A 14,323-nucleotide genomic window follows, 5' to 3' on the forward strand; every position below is an offset into this window, starting at 1 on the left:
CCGCCCTTTGCAGGAGGCCTGTCCTCAGTCTTGCTCTTGCTATCTCGTCCTAACCACTAAAGCCCTTGAATCCACGCGGCGGCTTCACTAGTACAGACAATGGGTCCCAACGCGGCCAAATTTACTCCCGAGACACATCGCAACTTGTCACAAACTTCGTGAACCGAGCAGGGGCGGATCCAAGGGGGGGGTCACATGGGTCATGGCCCCCCCCTTGAGGCCCGGGGGCCCAAAGACCTGCCAGGGGCACCACCGGCCTATCAGGGGAATCACAGTCCTGACAGGGGCACCACAGGACCGCCAGGGGCACCACAGGCCTAGCAGGGACACCACGGGCCTGGTGCCCCTGGGCCCTGACAGGACTGTAACGCCCCTGACAAGCCTGAAGTGTCCCCGGCAGGCACGTGGTGCCCCTGACAGGCCTGAGGCGCCCCTGCAAGGCCGGTGGTGCCCCTGGCAGGCCTGTGGTGTCCATGGCAGGCCTGTGGTGCCATTGCTAGGCCTCTGGTGCTCCTGACAGGCTTGTAATGCCCCTGGAAGGACTGTGGTGCCCCTGGGCCCTGACAAGCCTGAGGTGCCCCTGACAGGCCAGTGGTGCCCTTGATAGGCCTGTGGTGCCCCTGGCAGGCCTCTGGTGCCCCTGACAGGCTTGCGGTGCCCTTGGAAGGACTGTGGTGTCCCTGGGCCCTGACAAGCCTGAGGTGCCCCTGACAGGCCCGTGGTGCCCTTGTTAGGCCTGTGGTGCCCCTGGCAGGCCTCTGGTGCCCTTGCTAGGCCGCTGGTACCCCTGCGCCCGGAGAGGACTGGTGCCCCTGAAAAGTCTGAAGTGCCCCTCGGCAGGCCCGTGGTGCCCCTGACAGGCCCAAGGTGCCCCTGCGAGGCCGGTGGTGCCCCTGGCAGACCTCTGGTGCCTCTGGCAGGTCTGTGGTGCCCCCGGCAGGTCTGTGGCGCCCCTGGCAGACCTGTGTTGACTGGTGCCCCTGCTAGGTCGCTGGTTCCCCTCACAGACCTGTGGTGCCCCTGGGCCTTGACAAGCCTGAGATGCCTGGCTATGACAGGCTCGTGGTGCCCCTGATAGACCAGTGGTGCCCTTGCTAGGCCTGTAGTGCCCCTGGCAGGCCTCTGGTGCCCCTGCTACCCCTGCGCCCGGAGAGGACTATGGTGCCCCTGAAAAGCCTGAAGTGCCTCTCGACAGGCCCGTGGTGCCCCTGGGCCCTGACAGGCCCCTGCGAGGTCGGTGGTGCTCCTGGCAGGCCTCTGGTGCCCCTGGCAGGTCTGTGGTGCCCCTGGCAGGCCTGTGTTGACTGGTGCCCCTGCTAGGCCGCTGGTGCCCCTCACAGGCCTGCGGTGCCCCTGGAAGGACTGTGGTGCCCCTGCCCCTAGGGGTGCTCATGGGCCCAACAGGCCCGTTGTGCCCCTGACAGGCCTGTCGTGTATACTTGCTAGACCTGTGGTGCCCCTGCTTCCTGGCAGGCCTGTGGTGCCCCTGGCGGGCCTGTGGCGCCCCTACAAGGCCGTAGGTGCCCCTGACAGGTTTGTGGTGTCCCTGGAAGGACTTTGGTGCCCCTGACAAGCCTGAAGTGTCAAGGACAGACCCTTTAGACGCCAGGGTCAAGTTCGTCGGACTGACAACGATTTGCTTACCTGATAACGTTCCTGGTAAGTACTCACTACTCAGCGTCCACAACATATATACACATAGCACATTCATATATACTTGCTTACAATTGGTAAATGTGGTTGTGGCTAAGAGTTAAGATACTGACTAAAAATAAAAAATAAAAATAAAAAAAACTGAAAATGGGGGCACCACCAAAATGAAGTGGACGAAATCCGTTGAGTTTTTAATTTTGGGTATAGGTAGGGGCACCACTTCGATTCATGACCCTCCCCTTGGAGTTTTCCTGGATCCGCCCCTGGAACCGAGAGAGTTCCTAATTCCTATCCGAACTCGTGACAGGTACAGCCAGCGCTACTAGCGGCGGAAAGAATAACTAGCGTTTCTCCGAAGCTGACGTGTCATAGGTGGCGCTACGATAGCGGAAAAGTTCGAGACGTCCCACTCCACTGCCAAGGCCAGTTGAGGACCGCCATTCGGCGATTCTAAATAAAAATGTGGACTGTGGAGGTCACGTTCGTTGCAAGATTACGACAATGAAAAGGGGCGGTCTCTGCTCAGCATTCAGGAGTTTCGTTCACCAAGGGGTTGAGAATAGAACTGCTGTTAATCCTACAGCACGATGGTTCCCTGACCTTGGTCGCCAGTCGACCCCTGAGAGGGGGAGGGGGGGGGGGGGTCGGTCGATAACGACAGAGGCCGACGCTGCTCCGACAGAGGATATGAAGACGACAGAGGGGGAGGTGGGCGCCGGTGCTCCCAAATGACCCCAGAGGCAGACGGACAAAAAAACATCGACGTCGCTCCCTTTTCCCTCAAGGTTCCCCGCCGAAGATTCTGTAGTACAAAACAAAGAACGGAACACAGACGACTTTTGGCATAATGCATTTATTTAGAAGCTTTATACGCTCACAAACTAATATATGGAGAAAACGCACAATATTAACAGATAGAGACAACGCGCTTTCTAAGAGTAACTGAGGGGTTTTGAATTACTTCCTATGCTAGTACACACGCTAAACTACCGCAAAATTTACACAATAACGCATTTAAACAAACCAAATTTCGTATTTCCTCGTGCGCATATTCATATTCTGCACAGCCCTCCATTTTCCAAATCCATACACGGCCGGTGAATAATTTCCCCGCGACGCGAACACGGTGCGCTACATCGCGTGCTTTTCAAACCACACACACACAATTCACTAGACAGCAAATGCCAAGCGAAACAAATAAATCCCGAGCCCCCGACTATTCAGGCGCGAGGATCGCACGCGAATCTCGGGAGTACAAGTCCAGCTGGGGTTTTCATGGCTGGTAACTACCGAGCGGAGGGTAGCAATACCGGTCAAATCCTCACCTCTCCACAGAAGTCGCGGCACAAACCAAACGACAACACGGACTCGTCCAAGAAAACTTCCACTCACGAAGAACGGCCTTGCGAAGAACCATTCTCCAGTGTAGGAGAGAAGAGTTTAGCGACACTGGCTTCGCAACATACCGTACGGCTATTTACCGACACAACGTTGCGAAAGATTTCACATGGCCAAGATTAAGCGACAGAAAAAACTGACGGGGGATAGGAAGCAACAAAAACGCTGGAGATAGTCTGAAGAATATCAAGCCATACATGCAAGACCTTACATCTGCAAGACCTCACTTCTCCACTATATGCATTATTTCTACAATCTTCATACGGCAACGGTACTTGAAGCGAATCCACGTACAATCGACACACATGATCCAATTTTATCGAGCGCTCCGACCGCATTCGAGCATTCGCACTGCCCTCTTGGCGTTGATTGAAACCCTGGGTAAGTCTGATGACGTATCCAAACACAATACGTCCCATGGCGTATCCCGAGACTTGACAGATCAAGTCTGATGAAATACTTATTGACGGATACTTAGATCAAGTCTGAAATGCTTATTGACGGATACTTCTTAATGACGTATTTGATGACGGATACGCCACCAGACCATCCCCAGGGTCGCCCCAGACGCGCGAGAGGACAGTGAATTTTGGCAGGGCGGACGTGGCAGACAGGCGAGTCCATTATGTGAGACGCGGCCGCTTGTGGGTGGGCGAGTCCATTATCACATCGCTGGGGGAGGACGGTGTGGCCGGCCGCTTCACTGTGAACGAACGGAAATAACATTAAACTGGGCGTAGCTGTGGTTAAAAATTAGCATCAGTAGGCCGGGAAAAGACATTAATAACTTGCCGCGGAAGCAAACATATGGTATACTATCTCATAGACCAGTAAAACCATATCAAAACCCTTAGGTAGTCATCGAAAGATACCTATCAAATGAACAGTTAATCACATCATTTTTTTCACAAAACTTACTTGTAGCCGTAAGCGCGCGATTGATGAGAGGGAGTTGTATTTGCATAGCGACTAGCTCAAGCGCTACCCTGGCCAGCGGCAACCATCGACACTGCTTCTCTTCTACCAATGTCCAGCAATCTCCCTTCAGCAGCACTAAGCTCGTCATTTATCAATAACACCCATTCCCATCGATGGATTTCGTTCTAACAATGTCTAGAATGAGGTCGACCGCCAATGTCACCCATAACATATTTCAAGCCGTACCATTGAATATTCAGTCTGATTAATTCGAACTCAACGATCTCGGCCAAACGGCTTAAAAAGAAAATTAATGGCAGCTTAATGACTGGCGTGAGCAGCATATGTTGCAGAATTTTACGTAATAGCTGGAGGGGCAAGAGGCATAGCATCGATAGAGAAATAATGGGACGAAATGAAGAGATAGGCAGAAGAAAAAAGACTAAGGAGATAAAAATGAAGCTAAAAGAGACAGAGACAAAAATAGTGAGAAAGAGAAAGTAAACATTAAAACAGCATCGAGGATACAACACAATGAGAGAAGGAGAGAGATAGAAAGAATAAAGGAAAAGAGGAAGAGAGAGAGAGAGAGAGAGAGAGAGAGAGAGAGAGAGAGAGAGAGAGAGAGAGAGAGAGAGAGAGAGAGAGAGAGAGAGAGAGAGAGAGAGAGAGAGAGAGAGAGAGAGAGAGAGAGAGAGAGAGAGAGAGAGAGAGAGAGAGAGAGAGAGAGAGAGAGAGAGACATGCTTTGCCACTCTGTAAGCCCAGTCCTTGGGAATTTCTCCCACGGAACGTTCCCTTTCCGGTGAGCAAAATCATGCAGGTGGCCCCTTTCCCAGCCGAATCCGCGTATCTGACGAAGCTCTCAGCACCAGCAAATAAAGACGCCTAACTACGTCTCACTGTCCGCCAGTTGGAACCGGTTCAAACCAGTTCAAAACCACGACTTACATGATGTCGAGACTCGAGGGTGCGCAATGATTGTAGGGGTTAAATGTATACTAAACTTATGATGAAGCGCCACTAGCTATTCTATTGCCCCAGGCTATCAGTCAGTCATGGGATAAATTACATTGTAATGAGCTAAATACAACGCATCGATGTTTGTAAAGTATCAAATTAGTCTCGAAATCGTGACCCCGTTGGTTGGATTTCCCACTCTTACCGAATACATTTGCAACAACGAAAACATTTCATAACATTATGACATGCAGATTGCAGGACTAAGCGATAATGCAAGCAGCGGCCTTAGGGACCCAGTAAGTCCGTCCTTCTTTGGCAGGCGAAGAGGCAGTGCGTACTCACTCCAGTCTTACGGCGCGGGGAACAACCTCAGTCCCCTTCAGGGGGACGAGGGGACAGTGGAACAGGTCGGGGATAGTCACCTGAACCTGAGCGTGCCGTGGATCCGCTCAGTCCCTCCTAACGGGCACAGTGACGGGTCGAGGACAGACCGGGAATGCTCACCTCTGAGGGCTCAGCCCCCTCCTGGCTGGCGGGGGACAGGAGAATACTCATCTGAATCGGACGGTGCCGGGGAGCCTCTCAGTCCCATCCAGACCTGACGGGCAAGAGGACCAGCGGCGGGGAACTCACCCGAGCCTAAGGGCGCTGGGGACGACCTCAGTCACCTCCTAACGGGCGAGGGAAAGGGGGGCAGGGCTCACTCACCCGAATCTGAGGGCGCCGGGAACCCGCTCAGACCCCTGCCAGAGACTGAGTGCTCAGCCCCCTCCCCCTTGCGGGCGAGTGGACGGGGGATACTCTCACTTGAGTCTGAAGGTGCCCGGGACCCTTTGAGTCCCCTCCAAACGGGCAAGAGGACCAGGGACAGGAATACTCCTACTCACCTGAGTCGGAAGGCGCCGGGGACCCGCTCAGTCCCCTCCTGGCCGGTGAATGGCGCCTTCTGGCCGTGCCGGCTGAGGCAGCGGCCGGGGAAGGAGGGCGGAAACTGACCGCCGACATGGCTCCCTGAAGACCTGAGGGCGGAGGAGGGAATAATATTGTCAGAGGTGGAAAGATCACCTCACAATGCTGCATTTCAATAGGAGGCTGGGGATCAGCGATATGGCACATGTGCTTGAAAAAAAAACACAAAAAAACTGATAAAGAATGACGACCACGCAAACCTTCTACGTGTTTATTGTCTCAGAGCTGATGTGCCTAAACTTATTTGAGTCATTGAGCACGATATCGATAGGTATTCTAAATATACATCGGACATCTGCTCGTCTACGACTAAATTAGTAACTCCATTACATCTTTGAACATCTCCAAAATATCTTAAACCACTCATTCCCCACCTTCCCCCTTGACTCACTGCTGAGCGCCAGGGCGTCCCTGAACGGCTGCAGTCCATCACTACAGTCGTGTCCGCCGGCCGGGGCGGCGGTCACCAGTATCGAGGCACCGGCCAGCAGCGGAGAGCTGCGCTCCGAGAGACGCGGCGAGGCGCGGTCCGATACCGACAGGTGCGGGCGGGGCGACGACCTGGTGGAGAACGAAGGGTCAGAGAGGTCAGATGGGTCAGAGGGGTTACATGGGGTAAGGTGGGGGAAGAAAGCCATACGTGGGAGATCGTAGCTCGTACACGGACCAAAGATAATCAGAATATGGAAGTTAGATGGATTGCGCGTGACCAAGGAAAGAAGCCTCACGTCAGTGTCACGTAACGTAATAAAGGAAACTGGACGCGGGGTCGACCTGGTGGAAAACATAGGGTCAGAGGGGGACGGGGGTAGAAGGATCAGAGGGGTTAATTGGGGTAAGGGAAGATGAAGGCCTTAGGTGGGAGATCACCGTTCGTACAAGGACCAAAATATATGGCCCGATTGAAGTGATAAGAGAAATGGACAAAGGGCAGAAGACATAATTAACGTCATAAAGGAAACTGGTGGAATCAAAATGGAAATCGGCAGGAATTTAGATGGTGTTTAACGAAGGCACACGAGAGCCAAAAGCTTCGGGAAACCAGGAAATTTGGAGGAAACCAAGCCAGTCAACAAACAGGTGAAATGAGAGGCAAAACAAAAACAGCATACACTCAACAGTGCTAACTTCCTAATCAAATGCAGCCACATGATCCACCTCCACCTCAAATGCAGCCCATCGCAACTCCGCAGTCCGCACTCAATCCTGTATCATAATACCCAACCCTGGTACATAGGTACCACCCCAGCCCACAGTCCCTCACCTATGCGAGTGCCGACTGGAGGTGACGGCTGCTGGCGGCGGCGGCTTTCCGCTGAGGAAGGCCAGCAGATCCTCACGACGAATCAGCCGACGCCGACGCAGAAAGGCCACCAGTTCCCGGGTCCTGCGCTGCTGTCCGTGCTGGATGCCGAGCTCCGTGCAGCGGCGGATGCTGTCCACTGACTCTGAGATCGTGGAAACCACGGAGATGTCGGGGTTATAACCAAAATTTAATATTTGACACATTAAAAATGAAACAAAACCGGCCAATAGTTAAAACTAAAAGATTGGCCTGATTTAAGTAGTTAACCAAGAAATATAGCTATTTAGAGTTTGATCCCAAAGTTTCTATTCTCTGGAACTGAGAGACAAAGTCCTAGTCAGATGCAACTCAAACAGAACATATGGCAAATACAAAGCAATGGCCATAGAAGGGACATCAATATCTTTTTTTGTCAGAGGCCTTTTGAGTATTTGACCTTTAACATTTTCATTTGTTCCCACACAGACCCTAGGCTTCAAAGCTCAGATGAAAAGTCCATCTCTTGTAATGAATCGGACTAGTGGAAGGCCAAGGTCAAGCTGTCTCATTCACCTTTATAGAGGGCAGTGACTGAGCCTGCGGCAGTCTGAAACGGCATCCATCTGGTGTTTCTCTCCCCCTGGGCACTGCCACCTGAAAACAAAACAGATATTTAAATGGGCATCAGGCTGCAGTTTATAATATATTCATCTCAGGAATATTGAGAGGCCCTCAGCATTAGGATGTGGAAAGACAAAGGGCATGTTCCTTTTTTGTTTTCAAGCAAGATATGGGAAGTGTGGTCGGAAGATGCCAGTAAAAAACTGGTTTCCCAATCTGTTCAACATATTGAGAATGATGCAGGTAATCACCAGTATATTTAACCTCTTTCACTTAATTTTAACAAGGATTCAATGCATTTAATCACTGTTTATTCCCAAAAATGACACATTTGCCACTCACGGCAAGCAAGGTGCTTGGAAAGTGACCAATGAGAAAATGTATCGCTATAATACCTTTATGAAGTTGTGCAATGCATGTGGCCGAGTTTTGAAATAGATGCCACAATTTCTGATTCACTAGATCCCTTTCTTGCTGCAACTGCGACTCATAGCTGGGCTGGTTTTCGAACTCCTCGAAACACTGATTTTCCCATCTCCAAAGGTCGCCGTAAGGGTCTTCTTCCAAGCTCTTGTCTTCAGACATGTGAAAATATATTCAGCAAGGAAAAACAACTAAGTGCTGGCAAAATAATGCCTGAAAATCAACCAAAACAAAACAGACAAACACTGAAGACCTCGCCCCACGAAAACACAAGAGCATGCTTTGATCAGAGCTGCCAGATGTATGGAAGAGTTATTGAGATTTGATAAATATGTGCAGGTTTTCCAAAAATAACGCAGTTTATCTTGAGAGAATGAAGAAAATAGGGAAATATCAAATTTTATTATCCCCTGCTTGTAAAAAAAAAGGAACAGCTTTTGTAATCTTTCTTGAATCCATTGGCGTGCCATTGGCATTCGTTTATATTCATATCTGATGTTTCTTTATGCAGAAATATTAATTCAAAACATTTTTAGGGGTTCTTGCTGTCTAACTTCTTCCGAGCCTATTCAGAGAGAAATGCGAAACTGTATGCGGAAATTCCATAGAGAAATTCCCTATCCCTAAAACCTGGCATTCTGGTTTAGGAAGTGGCTACTAAATGAAAACTGTTAACCATTCAGCCGAAATCAGGCAACTAACAGCAGTTTGTCCATCAATTATGCGCTGCGTCAGCGGTAGCGGAATATTTTTCAGGCGCCACCAATCGATTTCCCTTGTATGCAAGTACCCCCTAGCTTCATCCCTTTCAGGGACCGGGGCTCAACAGCGCATTGCGCATACCTACCTAATAAACATGGCGATTGGCGGGGGGTACTTACATATGTACTTCCCAACGTAAAGCCGTTTTCGGCAGCGTTAGTTTTGCTGCCGAGAATCGGCTAATGTTCTGAGACTATATGAGCGTTCGGTACCCTCTGCTATACCCACATACCAATACCACTGGCTTGATGTTGCACGGGATGACGGCACCGGCACTTACCTCTGTACGATTAGGTGACTGCGATTAGGTAGCACAACTTCATACGAATATGACTTTACTTTCGCAGCTAAATTGATTGCCTGCGTGTGCATTGCTTGTTCGGCAAGGCAGAGCGAAAGCTGTTTGGTTAGCCTTTCACCAGGTTAGCGGCAAATCAGGCCTTCCAAAAATGTCTACCAAAACGCGTTCGGTCCTCCCCATTAGCTGATCAAACCAATGTCATTCACCAACTCCACAGGTTGACGAGCCATTGTATTTCTCAGCGAGAGATAACTCCGCCTCTCCAGCACATACATATCGAAAAAAGCACGACTCATAGTCGATCGCATCACCTGAACGAGAACAACAGCGGCGAGATATCGGTTAGAGCGGGAATCACAAACGAGTAGCATTGCACTTGGGGACAAGTAAGCAGAAATAAGCAGATACACTAAGCGGGATAACAAAATGCTAAAACATATGAAAAGCATACAATGATCCAAAATGAGTGAGTACGTTCAAAAGCAACAGCTGGACAAGTTACGGATGTGCTAAAAACATCAAAAACAAAAATAGTGTTTGGCACGTATAAAAGCTCCCCAAACGAAAAAAAAAACAATGGTAGCAATGTGTAAAAAGCACAACGCATCGAACAACCGTAAGCCATTGATTTGGTAGACATGCGTCGTTCTCACGTACCCCGGCGTAACATCCATGGCAGCCATACAAACATGTAGCCCACAGAGTGAGTCAAACGATTCCTAGTAACAAAACACCTCTGTCACCAAACCACAAGTGACATGCGACAAAGGTCACACATTCTCTAAATTGGCGGTGGGCGAGACAAGGATAATCTCATCAAAACAGTAAAATCCGGCAGCGGTTCTAACGTGGCACCATCTACACTTTCCAAACACGACCTGAACTTCACGCATCCATCACTAGGCGGCAGCACTGGCGTCTCGCACTGGCCGAAATGAAGCACCAACGAGGGGAGGGGCGGGGGATGGGAAGAAATAATCGTAGGGGAGTGGCATGGACGGGATTAGGCTGGGGGGGGGGACATGGGGAGAGGGGAGAGGGAGTGAGAGTAGAGAGCCGTGGCGGTGCAAGCGGACCAACAGTAGCTTGTGCGTGGCGCAGAACATTCTCCATCAGCTCCAACGATCATCCGATTAGTGACTAACCCAGTCACCCTCGAGCTTCACAGCATCGTCCAGCAACCATCACCTGTGCGTCACATATCATCACTCCAATCTTCACTCGCCAGATACTGAGCTGTGGTGGAGTGTCCGTCACCAGGCTCTCACCTCTCTCACCCAGTTCACCCTCACACACTCACCCTCTCACACATCTGTTGTCCTTATACTGTGCGAGACCAGGTCCCCTGCGCCCAGCTCGGCAGCCGAGGCGAGGTCACCGAGTGGAATAACTACCACGTGAGGTTCCCCCCGTCCGCCAGTTGCTCCTCCTACCGCCACGGTCGCTGCTGCTACCGCCTCTTCGGTCTCAGAGTCCTCCCTCCCTGCTGACGCTGCTGAAGCCACAGCCGTCGCCGCTGCCGCAGAGGCAGACGAAGACGACGCAGAATCATCACCTTCTCCTTCCCTTCTCACTTGCGCTTCGGCCCCTCGAGATGTACCCGCGTTCCCTTCATTCTCTGTATGCGTTTGCCCGGTTGGTTCGGCTCCCTCCAGAGCGGCAAACATTGCGGCAGACAGGGGTCCATCGGCGGCCACAGGATCGTCGGTGTCTCTGTTGTAAACGATGGCGGCGATTCGAGCTGGATGTGGAAGAGGCAGTGGGATCTGTAGCTTCTCTGCTGTGAAGGGCGTGTGGCGATGCCGCTTCCAGGGCTGCAGCTGCTGCCGCCTGGCGGACGAGAGGGGAAACTGTCAGGGGTGTGGGTAATAGTGAGAGCATATGTTTATCGGCTCATCAGGTTATAATGAGGAGTGGAGGTGAGGCTTACGGACGCGGGTTTTGGGGCGTAAAGCGGGCTGGGTAGGCTGGAATAGCGTGCACAGATGAGAGACCAATCCTCATCGCAGGAAAGCAAGTCGTGTCAATCAGCCTTTAGCCACGTTAGCACTCCGCATTTTCGGTCCGCCAAGACTTTCGACAAAACAGAATCTATTTTGATCTCGTTATCATCTGATGATTAAGAGAAACAGGCGGTGACAATGCATCATTACAGCATACTAAGACAAAAGCTTTTTATCCTACAACCGTCATCCCCTTGATAAACACCCTCCCCGCGGTAACATACGTGCTTCTCCGCGACTGCGACCCCGTCTGTCTCTGTCTGCCGACTGGCGAGAAACAGTTGACGTCCAGAGACGGCGGCGCCACCTGGATGTTTTTGGCCGTCTGTACGGCCAGCACGGGCGGCGGGTCGGAGGCGGCGGCCGACCGCAGTAGCTCCGTGTAACGACTGAGGTTTACTCGGTGAACCTGGGGACACAGTGGTGTCAGGGTGTAAATCTTGCTGACCAAAGTATGGAGGCATTCATCAGGTTCTTGGCTAGGGGTTAGCCGTCAGATAAGCTATAAAAAGCCAAGACAAGAAATCAGCGCGATGGGAATTAATTAGCTTGGACATATTGGCTAACCTCATACGGACTATCGTTTAGAGAAAAGTATGAAGAGGATATCGTTCTTAGTTGAAATTTATTCACTTTTCAATCCCACTCGAATCCTCCCTCCTCTCTCTCTCCTCTCTCCTCTCAGAACTCCGCCCAATCTCACCTCCAAGTAGAACCTCGTATCGCTCTCCTCCATCGGCGTGAGCACCTCCTGTGAGAACACCTCTGTGAGCAGGAGGGCGCAGAGTGCCGGCCAGTCGGCCGGGGCCAGGCCGCGTCCCTCCCAGAACTCGGCACCGCCCGACGGGAGCCGCGAGAGCACGTGGTGCGGGTAGAACTGCTCCAGTAGGCGCGCGCCCGCCACCAGACAGAGCTGCGGGGAGGGAGGGATAGGGGTTAAAACTGAGACGGGACCAGTCACCAGACAGAGCCGCGGGAGGAAAAAAGGACGGATCAGAATTGGCGTGCAATGGTCCTCACACAGCAGCACAAAAACACAACAACGGTCGGGATCTGACCGCTTTACTCTTTCTGCTCTGTTTCTCCTCCTGCTTCTTGCTCTGCGCTATTTCTTGATGTCAGAACTCAAGAATCATTTGTCGGGAGGATCAGAAATTATCGGGATCCGAACTGGAATCCGACATGGAGAAATATCAGATTAACTGATAAAAAAATTGGTATATCAAATTCGGAGAGCTTGGACTGGAAGGTTAAAGCTTGATGACTATTCGGCTGGGGGTCGTGGCACTCAGTAGTAAGATAGTCTTGGCAGTCATACTGCACAAGGTGCCAGATCTCGGCATACCTTCAGGTCCCTGGGTGTCATTTTGACCTTCTTCCTCTGCGTCGGGGCAAGGCCAGTCTGTAGGTCGTGCAGACGCTTGTCTATTCGCTCCTGGAAAAAAAAAAAGAAAGGGAAATATGTTATCACCGTTCAATGCTGAAATGATCACGAAATCCTTAATAATCCCAGCTGCCTAATCAACCAGTTAGAACTCTTGTTCAAAAAATAAAATAAATTCAAACAATCAAGCGCCTAACAACAAATAGTGGTTACCGTGTTTATCGTATGAGACATGCACCTGCACCCTAATTTGTTTATTTTTGCTTGTTTGCGTAATAGCCAACGAAAACGTTTTCCTAATTATTGTGCAGAGCAAAAAAAAAACCTTACCTGCAGGGTGTTGGTGAGCTGCTGTGCCTCGGCGTGTAACTGCCCATAGACCCCGTCCCTGCAGAGCTGTACCGAGAACGGCGTCAGCAGACGCTGTACGAACTGTCCGAACGCCTGCTGAGGCTGCTGGATGCGTCTCTCGGTCTGCTGCTGGAAGGCCAGGAGCTCGTCCGCCTCCAGACGGGCCTCCAGGGCGGCCAGCGCCTGCTCCGGGCGGATCTGGAATAACCGGGGAAGGGGAAGATTATTTGGGACAGGGGTTAACGTACGCAGTGAGAAAACTACCATCAGTACGTAGCCCAAAATTATTCACGACAAAAGTGCTGGGAGGTCATGGTAAGAACAGCCTTGATTTTACCGAACATCATAGCAAGTAAAACAGAAGTGTTAGGGAGGAGCCGGACGAGCAGCTAGTTAGTCCTCACGTCCCACGACCTTCGCCTGCACCAAGTCCAGCACAGCGAAGTCCTCACTTACAGACAGTTGGTTCCCGCCTGAAGACACTCGCGCTAGTCCTACCTCATTTCACAGTTAACCCTCAAGGTTCCTCGCTTTTATCTGAGGGCATTCAGACCTCATTTATAGACAGCCAGTCCTAGCTCTCACCTGAAGACAGTAGTCTGACGACAGTCCGGGCCCGTGTACTCGCGTCACCAGCAGACTATCTGAGCACGGAATGCGGCCCTTTCGACTGATGATCAGGTCGTAGGCGGCACGGTCCCAGAGGCGACGCAGACCCCACCGCAGCCAACCGTCTGAGGGGGGGAAGGGAGAGGGGGTAATTGAATCATTGCTGCTTGGGAAGGGAATAGATTGAACCGTGCGTGTGCTAGTTACGGTTTCGAATCTCGTTGACAGCATATTCAATATGCTTCAGTGGCTACCGGAAGTCTGTTTCAGCCTTTACCGGTTGCCACGATCTCAAGAGTGGCAACCGAGTGTTTTTTTTAACTCACTCAAGAGTAAAAAAAAAACTGGCAGAAAGCAAGAGATAACTCCATCGCCCGTTCCCACCGCCCCTTAACCCGCGAGTTGCTGGGGGGGGGGGGGGCGTTAAACGCCCCCACTTTTTTCGCCGGGCCATAGTATAAAAACGGCGCGCCGCAGGCGCGCCAAATTTTGGGTACCTGTAGGGAATCGATTGAAGTTTATTGTGACAAAGTTTCAAAAAAATCGGTCGGAAAAATTTTGAGATATCGAGGTTTTAGTGACGTCATGATTTCTCAGTTTTCGACCAAAAACGGCATATGTTCAAAAAATCATATAAAATCACAGAATAGACATACAGACATGCCGTAAAGGCCATTAGACTGC

The 14,323-nt window shown here is 51.3% G+C and overlaps 2 protein-coding genes across 4 annotated transcripts; both read right to left on the bottom strand.

Moving 5' to 3' along the window:
- Nucleotides 1–2,490: 2,490 nt before the first annotated feature.
- Nucleotides 2,491–8,822, bottom strand: LOC122375336 (UPF0472 protein C16orf72 homolog). Of its 3 annotated transcripts, none has more exons than XM_043354656.1 (7): nucleotides 8,202–8,515; nucleotides 7,759–7,839; nucleotides 7,165–7,348; nucleotides 6,292–6,461; nucleotides 5,819–5,950; nucleotides 5,490–5,529; nucleotides 2,491–3,757 (listed from the first exon to the last, which is right to left on the bottom strand). In XM_043354656.1, exons 1-7 carry the CDS (start codon nucleotides 8,389–8,391, stop codon nucleotides 3,526–3,528), a joined length of 1,029 nt encoding a protein of 342 aa, XP_043210591.1. In that variant the 5' UTR covers nucleotides 8,392–8,515; the 3' UTR covers nucleotides 2,491–3,525. The 3 variants fall into 3 exon arrangements, with proteins under 3 accessions (XP_043210591.1, XP_043210593.1, XP_043210592.1); XM_043354657.1 differs by having other exon boundaries at nucleotides 3,721–3,754; nucleotides 5,436–5,529; XM_043354658.1 differs by lacking the exon at nucleotides 5,490–5,529 and having other exon boundaries at nucleotides 2,491–3,754; nucleotides 8,202–8,822.
- A 684-nt stretch (nucleotides 8,823–9,506) lies between these two features.
- On the bottom strand, nucleotides 9,507–13,764 carry LOC122375334 (the record flags this gene model as incomplete). Its single annotated transcript, XM_043354654.1, has 6 exons — nucleotides 9,507–11,122; nucleotides 11,520–11,704; nucleotides 11,999–12,208; nucleotides 12,641–12,730; nucleotides 13,010–13,228; nucleotides 13,616–13,764. Coding segments are annotated over 6 exons (1,379 nt in total), but the record flags the coding sequence as incomplete, so codon positions are not given.
- Between the last annotated feature and the right edge of the window lie 559 nt (nucleotides 13,765–14,323).

The sequence above is a fragment of the Amphibalanus amphitrite genome, unplaced genomic scaffold (assembly GCF_019059575.1).
Source record: "Amphibalanus amphitrite isolate SeventyFive unplaced genomic scaffold, NRLGWU_Aamphi_draft 001820F_arrow, whole genome shotgun sequence".
Lineage (NCBI taxonomy): Eukaryota > Metazoa > Arthropoda > Thecostraca > Balanomorpha > Balanidae > Amphibalanus > Amphibalanus amphitrite.